The 15214-nt window shown below is 48.9% G+C and overlaps 1 protein-coding gene across 1 annotated transcript in view; it reads right to left on the minus strand.

The window, feature by feature from the left end:
- The window catches only part of CSMD2 (CUB and Sushi multiple domains 2), a 743482-nt gene that overhangs the window by 211069 nt on the left and 517199 nt on the right, over positions 1 to 15214 (minus strand). The window contains exons 21-24 of the mRNA XM_014578911.3: positions 14680 to 14868; positions 10995 to 11164; positions 5307 to 5463; positions 4288 to 4479 (exon numbers count right to left, since the gene is read on the minus strand). Coding sequence (XP_014434397.3) covers positions 4288 to 4479; positions 5307 to 5463; positions 10995 to 11164; positions 14680 to 14868 — 708 coding nt within the window. The remainder of the gene's footprint in view (positions 1 to 4287; positions 4480 to 5306; positions 5464 to 10994; positions 11165 to 14679; positions 14869 to 15214) is intronic.

Consider the following 15214-nt stretch of genomic DNA (forward strand, 5'->3'; position numbering starts at 1 on the left):
CTCCACCCCTGTATTCCTACAGCGGGTGTTCTGGGGGCAGAGCCTTCCCCTGCCTAGCATACCAGCTGCCCGTGATCATGAGTCACAAGCACAATAAAGCCACATTATCCCCATGCCTGGGCCTGCCATGAGGGCAGGGGACTGGACTTGATGACCTCTCGAGGACCCTTCCAGTTCTAGTGTTCTATGATTCCATGCCTGCTTATCGATCTTATAAAGAACACAGTGCCCCCCTTAAATGTGTTCTGTTAAAATTATGTGAATTTTCACTCTCTCTCTCTCACACACACACACACACACACACACACACACACACACACACACACCTTGCCACTGAGAGGACGAGATCAGTGGATTATAAAACACAGAGCCTAGTAATTTTAACAGACAGAGGCAAAGTTCAGCATAGTCATTGCATGAATTGAACCCCGGCTAGTTTTTACTGATGGGATATCCATGCCACCCAGGTCCAAGTAATTTCCAGAGCCTGAAAATGAATCACCAGTTTTTGAGACCTTATATGGAAGAGTTCTCCAAGAGGTGGATCATGCGCTGGAAATACAGCCTAATTATGCAGCGATCCGTTAGCAAGGTATTTTGTGCTGAGCTGATCACCACGGAGTCATAGTAGTTAGAGGTGGAAAAATGTATTGGATCTTTTAGTCAATACAACATGCTTCTTACATTTTCCCTAATGCTTTGTCCAGCCACGTTTTACATGTCTACAGCAATTTGAATTGCTATAATTTCCACTGAGTTATCCTGCAGTTACTGTGTAATAACCTTCAGAGTAAATATGCAGTCAATTGTGGCACGACTGTGCATCATCTTTATAGGGAGATGGGGACATAAATCTCCCTCAAGAAAGGAGTCTCCTGTTTTTTACCATGTTTCTTGTTTGTCTTGATTGTCCCCATGCACACATCTGTTTGGGGGTCTTCAGTGGTTTTTGTATTATTCCCAAGGCGGGAGAAGGAGAGAGAGAGCGTGCGTGCACACACCAACTTTTGCTGCACACAATCTGATCTATATGGCATACGCAATTTAAAATCCAAAACAGCTCGTTAATGAAGATGTTGATGATGAAAAGGAACCAACTTTCTTTCTTTGGAATCAAAAGGGCTCCTTGAATTCATCAGATCACAGGAGTTTTCTTCCCACAATGGACTTCCTTGGCTTAATATTCAATTTCATCAGGGGAGGAGTCTCTTAGCTTTGGCCTAATTCCCCGTCTACTGAAGCCAATTGGAGATTTACCAGCAATGAGAATTTAGCATGGATCAAAGCAGAGTTAAGCCAATCTGAAGGTTTCTGAAGGGCCACATTTGGACAGCAGTCCTTAATTGCATGAATTGTATTTGCAAGCATAAAGACCATGTCTTGTGAATGTACATGGACATTGGCTATAGCACATAATTGCCTATTTAAAATAAAGAACTAATAATGATTAGGTAAAGGGCTGTTGGGGTTAGTATGTACATGCCTGGAACTAATCAAACACATGCTAATTATCCACTGGGCATTACTTAGCTCTTTCCAACATTGTCTTCCTTCCTCTAAATATATAACAGGCTCTTTGGCACAGAGACACTGTCTTTCTATATGGTCCGTATAGCACAGTGTTTCTTAAACTTTTTAAGACTGAGGAACACCAAACAATGTTTTTTTTTTATGGGGAACACCAAGGATTTTTTTTGTTGAGAAAAAAAGAAAAGCGCCAGACCAGGAGGGAGAGTGGAGGAGGGTCTCGGGGCAGGGTGTCCGGCCAGGAGGGAGGGGGGAAGGAGGGTCTCGGGGCAGGGTGTCCGGCCAGGAGGGAGGGGGGGAGGAGGGTCTCGGGGCAGGGTGTCCGGCCAGGAGGGAGGGGGGAAGGAGGGTCTCGGGGCAGGGTGTCCGGCCAGGAGGGAGGGGGGAAGGAGGGTCTCGGGGCAGGGTGTCCGGCCAGGAGGGAGGGGGGAAGGAGGGTCTCGGGGCAGGGTGTCCGGCCAGGAGGGAGGGGGGGAGGAGGGTCTTGGGGCAGGGTGTCTGGCCAGGAGGGAGGGGGGGAGGAGGGTCTTGGGGCAGGGTGTCTGGCCAGGAGGGAGGGGGGGAGGAGGGTCTCGGGGCAGGGTGTCCGGCCAGGAGGGAGGGGAGGAGGAGGGTCTTGGGGCAGGGTGTCCGGCCAGGAGGGAGGGGAGGAGGAGGGTCTTGGGGCAGGGTGTCTGGCCAGGAGGGAGGGGGGGAGGAGGGTCTCGGGGCAGGGTGTCTGGCCAGGGGGGAGGGGGGTCTCGGGGCAGGGTGTCTGGCCAGGGGGGAGGGGGGTCTCGGGGCAGGGTGTCTGGCCAGGGGGGAGGAGGGTCTCGGGGCAGGGTGTCCGGCCAGGAGGGAGGGGGGAAGGAGGGTCTCGGGGCAGGGTGTCCGGCCAGGAGGGAGGGGGGAAGGAGGGTCTCGGGGCAGGGTGTCTGGCCAGGAGGGAGGGGGGGAGGAGGGTCTTGGGGCAGGGTGTCTGGCCAGGAGGGAGGGGGGAGGAGGAGACTTGCGGCAGGGAGGATGCAGGAGGGGACTCAGGGCAGGGTGTCAGAGCAAGCCGGGAATGCGGAGTCTTGATAGGGGGAGGGGGATGGAGAGCTCAGTCCCCTCCCCCGCAGCCCATGCAGCGGGGGACCCCAGTGCAGCTGCAGCACCAGGCCAGGCTTCCCGCTGGCAGGGCGTGGGAGATGGGAAGAGTGGAAACGCCAGCCGTCCCCACCAGATTAAACTGCCACTTCCCCAGCTGGCTGGGGCGGGGCGCAGAGGAGAGAGAGCAGCAATACATGGGGGGCAGCAAAGCCCAAGCGAGCCCCGAGGGGGGTGGCAGCAGAGCCCGAGCGCGCCACAGGCAGGGGCGGGGGCTGGTGGCAGAGCCTGAGCCAGGTTCCCCACAGGCGGCAGTTTTAAAACGCCGAAGTCCAGGAGCGGCTCCTCAGCTCCGGCCACCCCTCCCACTCCCAGCAACAGCAGCCGCTGTAAAAGTGGCCGCCTGCGCACGTGGAGGAGGAGGCGGCTGCTCAGCAGCGGAGACCCCATGGGACAGGGGCCGTCCTGCGGGCCGGGGGGCAGCCCCACTGTGAGTTGTCTACGGGCTCTGCAGGGGGCGGGGGAGCAGAAATTTTCTTTTGTCTCCACGGCACACCTCTGACTGCCTCGTGTGCCACAGAACGCAGTTTAATAAACACTGGTCTAACATGTCTTATATTTTCGGCACTGCCATATAAACAACAACTATCTGTTTATGCACACAGCTCTCCTTCCCCCATGACAAAATGGATGCCATTGAACACATCACAAGAAGAGATCAAATCAACATTGCAAGTGAATTTTAAGAATCCTTGGTGAAAATTTAGCCCATGGGAGTCACTTTCATTTTGGATACTGAGGTTTTAATTTCAGACTCGTCTAGGCAAGAAGGTACCACTCTTGTGGGTAAGGAGAAGAATGGACCACTTGGGGGTGGTGGAGAGGAGGCAAATTAAGAGAATGAATGCAACAGAGTTAAAATCACTGAGAATCTGGAATTAAATCTTGTGTCGTTCTCAAAATGAGTTTCACTGTTGAAACTTAGCTCTCAGTTGACATCTGCCATTAACAGAAATCACCGGTCAGCTTAGCACATTTAAGGCTGCTATGATTGATCTTCCGGAGTTCAATTGAGCGAGTCTAGTTAAGACTCGCTAAATCAAACTCAGAGGGTAACCTCGTTGGCAGCCAGTACTCCAGCTTCTGTGAGGAGTACGGGAAGCTAATGGGAGAATTCACTCCCATTTGCCTCCCGTTGTGGGGACGTCAGGAAAACTCAAAACAAGGTACGTTGACTCCAGCTACATAATTAACATAGCTGGAGTTGTGTATCTTGATTCAACCTTCCCTTTTAGTGTAGACCTGCCTAAGAGAGGACGAAGGTCAGAACAACAGGAGAGGTACAGGTGAGGAATGAGGAACATTAGCAGAGTTGTGTTGAAGGGACCACAGCTTGAAGTTGATAGCAAGGGTTGTTTCAGGTCAGGACTGAGGTACACTGCATAAGGGGCTGTTTGTGGTACACACGCACAGCTCAGTGCTCTCAATCTATAGTCACAACCCAAAGATGTCTGACCAAAGGACACATGGAAAGGGCTCTACAGTGCTGCCTCTGTTAGAGTCAATGGGTGGGAATCAACACAAGGCCGTATCAGGCTAGTGGACTGGCTACACAAGTGGGAGGGGCATTTGGGGTGGGAGATGCAAATGGAGCACTTAGCAAAGAAAGAACTGGAATGACAGTGGACATACCCACACACGCCGGCAGCGCTCGGTCCCAGGCTCTGCGTTCGCCCGTCAAACAGACCAGCGCCCTGCTGCCTCGTAACGAATAGCCAGGGTCGCAGTTAAAGGAGACAGAACTGCCTGCAAAGTGCCCCTCATCATGAACCTTGTAGCCAAACTGTGGGATGCCGGGGTCCTCGCACTTGATGAGCTCAAAACCTGGAACCAGAGAAGAGGAAGCTGGTTTCGTCAAATATTCAACTATTCAGGTACACGAATAAATGGAGGAAGATGATAACATATTGACTGCTCTGGGCACCAGGTGTGAGCATTTTCTCCACCTACTGTGGATCCCATGGCTAGTGGGGAAGAAGGAATGTTAGATGAAGGGTGGCTTTGTGATTAAGGCACTCAAATGGGGATCCACGGATTCAGCTCCCAACTTTGTCAGACTCCCAGTGTGACCTCCGGCAAGTCCCCAGGCCTTGTCATCACCTTTTCTAGGGCTCTACACATACAGTTATACTGGCACCAATGTTCCCTCTGAATTTTTTTCCATCCATGTAGGGATTTTTTCCATCTATGTGTGGAATAATGTTTTATGTGCACTGAGGCAAGTGTGAATGTGCACCACCCATTGGAACAAAAAAACCGTAAGCTATGGGCACTCTTGTATTCAACTGGGCAGCATTTGAATCTCTTTTGAGAGGCCACAAAAGGGCACAACTTACAGGGAACAGTGGCTGGCACTCCTTTCCGGTGAAGATGCAGCATGGACCAGATCCACAAATGAAATAAGCTCTACTGGCCAAAGGACTTTTTACCAGTATAATTCCATCTCTGGCATGGATGCCAGTAAAACATTTAGGTGTAGACCAGTGCCTTGTGTCAATACGAAGATAAGAACGCTGCTTTTCCATCAGGCTTTTTCTGTGATGTCTATTGACACTACTAGCCCTTAAGGGCAAGACATGCCTTGTATAGCACCAAGAGCAATGGGACCCTGGTGTTAGTGTGAGCCTCTTGGCAAGCAGCCTGGGACTTACTAGAAAACTGTAGCTCAAAGCCTTTGCTCGTGTTCTCGCTGTTGGAGATAAATTCGAGCCACATGCTGCTGGAGGTGCTGTTGATGCTCGTGCCCAACATCTCCGTGCGGCTGAAGGAGCCCAGCAGGCGGGCAGAGTTATTGTTACCGTCATAGACCTGGAAGGCAAAAAACAAACAAACGAAAACATTGTCCATCTGGCAGTTCCATGGTCTAGCCACCAGAGGGGGACAGAGGGCTACCCGTTTAATTGTTGATCACACGAATGAGAACATCCACAAGGATGCCTGATGCTGGGTTATTGACTCATGAACCAGAAGGACCACTGCAGAAGTGGGAAGGCCTGGGGTTGGGGAAGGAAGCTGGGAATGCAGCAGTGCTTAAAAAGGGAGTGCATCAGTACAGGACGTCCCCGCTATACGTTGCCCCGGTATACATTGGTTCCGCACTAACATTGTTAGCGCTTGTAGGAACGGTTGCATTATAAGTCCTCACATTCCCCACTCTTGTGTCATGCCAAAAAAACCCACAACCAAGTCGCGCCAATGAGGAAAAAATTCCCACTTTACATCGTTTCGCTATATGTCCATATTTTTTTAAATGTATTTTGGACACCCTGTATTTATTTTATCATCATCTACACTCATTCGCTTTTAGGCCCATTTCCACCAAAATTCTCCTGTCATGCTCTGAGAGCCCAAAACACGTTCAAAGTCTCTCCTGGCTCACTGGTGAGTCCAAAGGCAGGCCCCAGCCCATGCCCAAATTCCCCCACATTCCAGCTCTTCTTTTGCAAGGCATTGCTTCTCTCCTGATGTGGTGCCTGTCGAGAGAGTCCTCCTCTGAGATACTCTCCCCTCTAATGTTCCATCAGTAACAGGCCCTTCTTTGGTGCTGCTCCACCTCCTGCCTCTCCTTGGAAGGAGCCAGGTCTGGACTCACACGGGACCCAAACCCCTTCCAGCAGCCAGTGAGACGATCTCGGGTTGATTAGAGCCAGCCAGACTCATCTCATGTGTCCTGTTCAGGAGCAGATCACCAGCTCCAATGCTTCCCCACTCCCATTTGAGAGTTCCCTCTGACCCAGTAACATAAGAGTGAATTTTGGGGGGGGAGGAGGGGTTGTGACTGGGGTCACCTGTGTAGCAGGCATTGAACATGCTAATTAACGACCCAGAAGAGAGAGCTTCCTTATTATGATCACCGATGACCTGAGTCGTCCATGTCTCCCTGCCAGTACTTTGGAAGTACAGACACCCCAAATCTAGCCCTGTGGCTAACCCAGCACACAACCTTTTGTTGGGCTAAACAAAACCACGCACACAAGCACGCGCACACACGCACACACAACTCGGCTGCCTCATGCTGCAAGTTGTCTTGTCATGATGCAGACAATCTGGGAAGAAACAATCTGGGATGCCTTTCGTTTACGTCTGTCCCCATTTCAGCAGGGCGGAAGGACTGAATTCCCTGCCCTGCTACAGGCTTCCTGTGTGATTTTGTGCAAGACACTCGTGGCTTGTCTACACTTAAAACACTATGGAGCTATAGTGCTTCAGTGTAGAAACTGTGCCAATGGGAAGGATTATTTCATATTCCAGAACAACATCGTTTTAACTATGTCATTTTCTAGTGTTGACTAAGCCTGAAGTCACATCTCCACTTATGGAGGTTTGATGCTCTAGCAATTGATCTTCTGGAGTTCAATTCAGTGGGTCTAGTAAAGACCTGCTAAATCAAATGCTGAGGGTGCCCCCATTGACGTCAGTGCTCCTCGCTGTCATGAGGCGTAAGGAAAGTCGACAGAAGCATTTCTCCCATTGACCTCCCACTGTGGAGATGGCACCAAGCTTGGCTTAAGGTACGTTGACTCCAGCTATATTATTTATGTAGCCTGAGTTGCGTACTTTAAGCTGACCTTCTCTCACAGTGTAGACCTGGCCTATGTGTCTCTGTGCCTCATTTTCAGACCTATAAACATGGAGAGAAATACTTCCATACTCACAAGGTGTTGCGATGATCAATACATTCAAGGTGAGGAGGGGCTCAGATCGCATGGGAACAGGGGCCATATAAGTATGACAGAGATTAATGAAATATTTCCTTTCCCTGCTCCGATCTGAAAGTTCCTCCCCGTCTAGTATATTTCAGTGGAGTTTAGCATTGCAGCCTATTCTTTCTGCCAAATATGTCTCTTTCCAGTGTGTGGGCTCTAGTTGGTAAGGACCTGATGTCAATATTTGTTAGGCTAGCCCAACATTTCAATACCCTAAGCATGCTTTGCAGTAGCAGGAAATTTCTCTCTTTCCAATGAATCAGTGGATAGCATGTCAGGGGATTCAGCGTGCACCATATAAATCAGGACAGGGTTTTTCCCTGGGAGATGGTTTAGCACAGTGGCATGGAGCTTGTAATAGTGCTCCCTACAAAAGGCAGTTCTTTGTGGTTAATACAACATGGCCTAGATTTGTCTCCCTCTATTTAAGTCCTGAAATGTGTAAATGCAGATTAATCCAACGCTGGGTGCTGCACGGCTGAACAGCTTGGGTCTGGCCTTTTGCATTTCAATAATCTTTTGTGGGCAAATCAGCCCTGACACTTAGCCACACAAAATAAGCCAAAGGACCTTGTGCATCCTCCGGATTCATTTGCGCAGCTTTTTAACAATGTGGGTAAGAATGGACGTTTGGCTGCAGGGTGTGGTCCCCTGGTATTCCATCCTCTATTTCGAAACATTTCCACACACTGGGCAGGATCTGCTGCTCTGTGTGATGTCGAAGATGCCAGATTACTGCTCCATCTCTCGCTACCTACTACAAATCACAAAATATTTCCTCTTAGCTGTCTTTGCAGGATAGTTCCCTTGGTTTTTATGAATTGAAACAACACTGCACGGCCTTTACATAAAAGACAGAGGCCTCTCCCCGGCTCTCAGCAAGGATTTGCTCACAGAAGTTGCAGTGATATTAATTTTATAGAATATATATTTTATTGACTTGATGATTTGCAGGCTGCGAATCATCATGAAACAATCAACGCTAAACTGAAGCATGCAAGGTGGCATGTTAATGTTGCTTCTATTTTGTGTGCCAAAGCCAGCCATGACAGACAACAGGGAGAACTGGGAGATGGGGGGTTGGCTCATGCTGTAAGCACTGCAAATTCGCGCATAATAGCAACACAAATTGCACAGCACCCATGGATGGTGGGATGTTGTTTCACATACATCACACAAATACGCAGTCATCTGCACCTCTCTTTTTAACCCCACTGAGACATCCCAACTGCAGACATTGCTGAGGTTCAGCTGCATTTCTTGATCTACAGTTAAACGGAGTCTTTCCACTGACTTCCAGGGACTCTGGATCAGGCCTTAAGTGATAAGTGGTAGCTACCAGTTGGCTGGCTTTATAGTGACCCATGTAGAGAATTCAGTCCAGTTTCTGAGGCATGGGACAACAATGTGTCTATATTAGGGGTGAGCAATCAGAGAATCCCAGGGCTGGAAGAGATCTCAGGAGTCATTGAGTCCAGCCCCCTGAAAAAGCAGGACCAACCTCAAGTCAATCATCCCAGCCAGGCCTTAAAAACCTTTAGGGATGGAGATTCCACCACCTCCCTAGGGAATCTATCCCAGTGCTTTTCCACCCTCTAAGGCTACGTCTAGACTGCAAGCCTCTTTCGAAAGAGAGTATCTAGACAAGCAATACTTTCGAAAAAGCAAGCCGCTTTTTCGAAAGAGAGCCCCCAGGCAATCTGGATGCTCTCTTTCGAAAAAGCACAGTTTGCATTACATAGCGCCTTTTTTCAAAAGAGCATTCTCGACAAAAGGCGTTCTTCCTCGTAAAACGAGGTTTTCTGCAGTTGAAAAACCTGCTGTGTTCTTTCGATTTACTTTCAAACTAACGCGGCGGCAGTCTAGACACGGGAAGTTTTTTTTCAAAAAAAGGCCACTTTTTTAGAAAAAACCCTGTGGTCTAGACACACCCTTAAGGAAATAGTCTTTCTTAATATCCAACCAGGACAATCATTTGATGGGGTGGGGCACTCCAAGATTTTGGCAAGTGGTCACGGGCCGCATTTTTTTATGGGGGGGGCAGGGTGTGGGACAAAGGTCAGCTGCAGAAGGGAACTCGGGGTGCAGGAGGGTCCGTGTGGGGTCTGAGAGGGAGTTTGGGTGAAGGCGGGGTTATGACCGGTGATTACAGGGCAGGGTCCAGGAGGGTGTATGGGTGCAGGAGAAGATTCTGGCCTAGGGGAGGGGCATGGGAGAGGGTGCAGGGTCTGAGAGGTAGTTGCATGCAGGAGAGGATGGGATGCCAGAGGCAGGTTCTAGCTGGGAGGTACTTTACCTAAGCAGCTCCTGGCCAGCAGTTCTTTCGAGCACGCTTCCCTGCCTGCCACAGCAGCCCCATGGCTAGCTGTTCCATGTAGCTCTCTGTGCTGCAGGAGTGGGGGGAAGGCTTCACGAGCTGTTCCTGCCCCCAGCAAAATCTTTCAGCTCCCATTGGCTGGAAACTGGCAAATGGGAGCTGAGAAATTGTGCTGCACTGCCTCCAGTAAAATCTCTTTGAGCAGCGCGGCTCCATGCCACACGGGCTGGCAGGCTGGACTAAAGGGCTTGGCAAGCCGTACCTGGCCTGTGGGCCGTATTTTGCCCATCCTTGGACTAGGACATTACAAACAACACAACAATGGGCAGTCGTGTTGGAAATCTCGGTAAATGGTAAAGGACTAAACGGACATCCCACCCTCTTGGGGACGACCAAGGACGGAGGAAAGAGTCGCCTGGTAGAAATCCATCTGGCTGCTGCCTGTGCTGTGCAGTTCAGCTGCGAGACCTACCAACCCAGCATCTTTCACCAGCAATGATGCCTATGTGGGCATACAGCAAAGGAGAGTTGGACCCAGAAGACAATAAAGTGGCTAATCAACAAAATCTGAAACTCAAGGAATTTGGGGAGATTGATAAAACCAGCTACCCCCCGAAACAGACAGCTCTCCAAGTTGCTTGTCTGGGAGAAAAGGGTTTCCCTTAAGTTTCGCCAGTATTAACCAGCCATTAACTTGCTTCATCTACATTATAAAGACCACTTGGTAATCTCTTATGCAATACTTTTGGAATTTCCAATTTAGCCAGAAATTACAGGTATGTTCTTTGATTTATCCAAATGACTTTACTCATTCCTGAGGCTGATCCAAATACAGTAATGCTCTGTAGGGTGTTGCAGTCCAAGCTTTATGGACCTGCACTCCAAGCATTATGGACACAAATAATGCAAACCTTTTCCCTATGTCCACATGTGCGCCATTCTAAATATCTGCTTCATAACTCTTTGAGGCAGCTCATGTTTTCGCCCAAAGACTCACGGCTGTACCATTTTCCAGATGCTGCTGATACAACTTAGACTGAGGACAGGGACTATCCCTTTGTTCTGTGTTTGTACAGCACCTTGCACAATAGACTTCTGGTCCAGAAATAGGAAGGCATTTCTAGGTGTTACCACCATACAAATGATAGCTATCATTGATAACTGTGGATATTGCTTGATAAATCAGTACATTTGCCTTTCCAGATGGGTGTTTATCAGTTAAATGGTAACTGGCTAACCAAGAAAGAGATGTTCAGAATGTTATTTGTCATTACAAGCGTCTATATTACTTCCAACAGAGGAGAGAGGGGTATTACCTTAAGAACATCCCCTGATTCCAGTTCAAAAGTCCTGGCTTTCAGCTGAATTCCCTTTCCTGGCTGGGTTTGGATGGAGTAGATGCATTCGTGATTGTTATTGTAGTTTATTGGATAGTTGGGGGACAACAGAATACCTTGAGTTCCGGTGACAGATGAGCCACATTCAGCTGTGGGAAGACACAAAGAAACACTGTAAGCACCATATGGAAACACTCGCAATAGGATACATGCATACAGTGATATTTGCATCCTGGCACTTTTGCATATAGGGGTACTCGGTCTGTTCCACGCTCCCCTCCCACAACCAACATTGCCTTGTGCTCTCTTTTCAAGTGCAACTGTCATTTCGGAAATGATCAGGGCAGAACAAATAGTGTTTAGAAAAGTCTTCAAAACTTCAGCTTTAAAAGATTAGTCCTAACAGGATTGTGCATGTTCTAGGAGCATTCAAAGGAATGGGCTTTACTAGCACAGCTATTTGCAAAAAAGAAAAAAACCATAATTGAAGCTTGGATGCATTATTACTCACTGAGGTTCCAAATCATAAAAGCCCCCATGTGCCTTCCTAACTCTGAAGTCAATGGGGCTTAAGCACATGCTTAAATGCTTTCCCGAAGCAGGGCCCGGAAGGAAATTTTGATGTGCATCTTACATTGTGCTAGTCAACCATTTGCCTTTGTGCTTCTTTAAGTTACCCCCTATGAAAACAAACAAAACAAAAAAAACAGTACCATGTTATTTAGCTAACCAACACCGAGAAAATCTCAGTGTTTGGCTGTTGATTACTGATAACAAATTGTAACACTGGCAAAGGCTGGTTGTGCAGGAAAATAGGCTGAGGCGACATTCACAAATAATTTCAAACACTAAGGCTATGTCTATATTGGCAAGATTTTGCACAAATACTCTTTAATGCAAGAGTTTTTGCGGTAGAGTATTTGAGTAAGAGAGTGTCTACCCTGGCACGTGCCTTTGTGCAAAAGATGTGCTTTTGCGCATGAGCATCCGTGCCAGTGTAGACGCTCTCTTGCGCAAGAAAGCTCTGATGGCCATTTTAAACATCGGGCTTTCTTGCGCAAGACATTGATGTTGCCTGTCTACACTGGCCTCTTGCGCAAGAGGGCTTATCCCTGAGCGGGAGTGTCAGAGTATTTGTGCAAGAAGCCCTGATTTCACACATTAGAACATCAGTGTTCTTGTGCAAGTACTCGCGGCTAGTGTAGACAGGTGGCAAGATTTTGTGCAAAAGCAAATGCTTTTGCACAAAATCTTGCCAATGTCAATGTAGCCTAACTCAGCTTGTTCACTTTACAACCTTCCCAAGAATAAAGATGAAGACAGAAGACTGGGCAAAGTTCGAGAAACGGTTCATTGTTCCCTTAACATCCAAGCACTTCTCTCCTTCACCAAGCTGCCAACACTAGTAATTTCAACCAAAAAGGGGAGAAGCTGGTGGAAAGATGAAGGTTTTTCAGCTCCCTCATATTCATTTTTTGTTTCCCAAATGAGTTCAAGTCCATGCACCTTTGTTTTCTCCCAAAACTTAAGCCTGGAGACTTTTTAAAGAGGAGTCACTTTAACCCCACCCCGTTTTCTGTCGCAGAAGGAAAGCCACAGCACTCTTTGCTAGGGAGAGAACTCCAGAACTGCTCCGCTGAGCAGACGAGTAGTCGGGATATAGACTATATTTACTTAACCCTCAGAATATCTCTTTGCTCCTTTTGTCACGGGACATGTTTCCACTGGGGTTCATCCCCCACCCTACCTACTTAGATCCTTTTCTGTGCACTCTCTCCCAATACAAACACTGTGTCATCTCTAGAGGTTTTTAAGTCCTGGTTTGACAAAGCCCTGGCTGGGATGATTTAGTTGGGATTAGTCCTGCTTTGGGCAGGGAAGTTGGACTCAATGATTCCTGAGGTCTCTTCCAACTCTAGGATTCTATGATTTGAGATCAAGCCAATGTTCGGATTCCACAGTGTCTGAAAGGCTCAGCATTTTCAAAGCAAGCTACTTTCTAGAAGAAGGGTGGTTTTGGCATTACAACATTGGATCGGGACTCAGCAGAGGTGGATTTCCTCCCAGTGTGACCCTGGGCAACCCTCTTATTTCTCTGGGCCTCAACTCCCCATCTGTAAAGTGGGGATAATCATATTTCTTTTGTCTGTCTTGTCCATTTAGAATGTCTTTCCAGAAAATAATGTGTAGTCTTTTAGCACCTTAGAGGACTAACAAAAAAGATGTATGTAATACATCTAGCCATGGGACTACTCATTTTTAAAGCTACAGATGAACACGGCGACCCCTCTGAGACTTCCCAGAAAAGGTTTGTCTCATATTTCCTGCCTAGACAGCACAACAGAGCTTTGATCTTGTACTGGAAAAATAACACCAAGAGCAGTTGAGAAAATGAGGCAGGAACAAGGTCGCACTCACCTCTCGCTAGCGCTCCCCTTGGCCGAGTGTGAGTGCCTGCACTCTCTGGTTAGGGGGGATCATTTGGGGCCCAGCCCTCCAGCTGAGTCACCCACAGGCGGTGTGCCACATAAACAAATCCCTTCATAATGTCCCTTGGTCTGTTTCCACTGTGGAATAGTGAGGTGCCTTCAAGGCTTTCTTCCAGGAAGCAACGTCTCCTCCTCCTCCTCCTCCTCCTCCTCAGGGTTGTATCTCCCAGTCCCAACAAAGTCCGGTGTGCAAGAAGCTCCCCACAGCAAGCTCTCTACACTACCACAGCTGCTCTCTCAGTCAGCTTGTCACCCAGTCTGCACACCTTGAGCTCCAAAGAGAAAACTGCTTCTGCTCTGTTCTCTAGCTCCTTTTATATGGCCTTCCTGGCCCCTGATTGGCTGCTGCCTCTGTAGCCACTCTAGCCAGCTTGGAGGACCTCTCTATTGCCTTTAGTTAGGATGGGGTATGGCAGGACCACAAGGCCTCCAGGAGAGGGCCTCATGGCCCAGCCCACCTTGTCCCAAAGGCACAGAAGAATTAAGAAGCCTGATTTTTCCAGACTGCTGAGCAGTTGCAGCTTCTTCTGACTCCCAAAGGAAAACTGTGAGCATTCTGTGCCTATGAAAAATCAAGCTGTAAGTGGCTTGTCTAATGCTGAGTCAGTGGAGGAGGTAGAACCTAGGGTTCATGATTTCTAGTCCTGAATAGAGCAGGCCAGGAGTTGCCCTTGCAAATTCTGATTTATGAAAACTGCAATTGTTTGTGGGAAAGGGTCAGTTTTGATGAGCCTCTCAATTTGAAAATGAGAACAAGGGTTTGAAATGGTGAGAACATCCTGGTGGACATTTTCTAACCAAAAAGTTTCATTTCTGGAGTGCGGAATGACGTTTCCAGAAGAGTCTCTGTCTTAACTCCTGTTCCGTTGGGTCGCGGACACCTCCTCTGCAGCCCCCCGCATGCCAGTGCCCTATGATTCTGTGCGCCCTGGATATAGTTTTCTAGCCTTCTTTACAAGACTTTCTCAACAGGGATGCGGGGCCCTCCCACACCTCTCTGTGGATAGTCTCCAGAGCTGTGGCTCATTCCCTCTCCCTCCCAGCCCACACGGCGAGCACAAAGACACGTCCCCGGAGGGGGGCGGATGCCGCATCCCTCTGCCCCACGCCCCTGCCCCTTTCACATTCTGATATAATACGTCGACCAAGCAAAATGAAAGCACGTGACCACCTACCAACACACCTTGGCAGAGGCGAACTCCACACACGCCGTCTACCCCCCAGGCAGGTGATGCGCGACACGCCCTCCAGCCGGTACCCGGGGAAGCAGGAGAAAGTCAATACGTCCCCCACCCCGAATTGCAGGCCCTTCCGGATGCTGTAGGCCGGGACCTCAGGCTCGTCGCAGGGCTCCAGGTCGTACTCTACAGAGGGACACAAGGATGTTGTGTTAGAGGGTGGCTCGGGAGACTCCCTTTCCCCCCATTTGCAAGGAGCTATGGAAACAAACAGAGAGGACAACATTGCTCGGTCTGGGTGCAATTCATGCCAGCACAGATGGGCAGGTGCAAGGCCGGCACATAAGTTTCACTTAAACCTGATTTCACTTAAACCTGGGGGCTGTGTCTACACTGGGCCACTTATTCCGGAAAATCAGCCGCTTTTCCGGAATAAGCTGCGAGCTGTCTACACTGGCCCTTGAATTTCCGGAAAAGCAACGACTCTCTACTGTACAAAATCAGCCGCTATTCCGGAAAAGCTACGCTGCTC

The sequence above is a fragment of the Pelodiscus sinensis genome, chromosome 25, assembly GCF_049634645.1.
Source record: "Pelodiscus sinensis isolate JC-2024 chromosome 25, ASM4963464v1, whole genome shotgun sequence".
Lineage (NCBI taxonomy): Eukaryota > Metazoa > Chordata > Testudines > Trionychidae > Pelodiscus > Pelodiscus sinensis.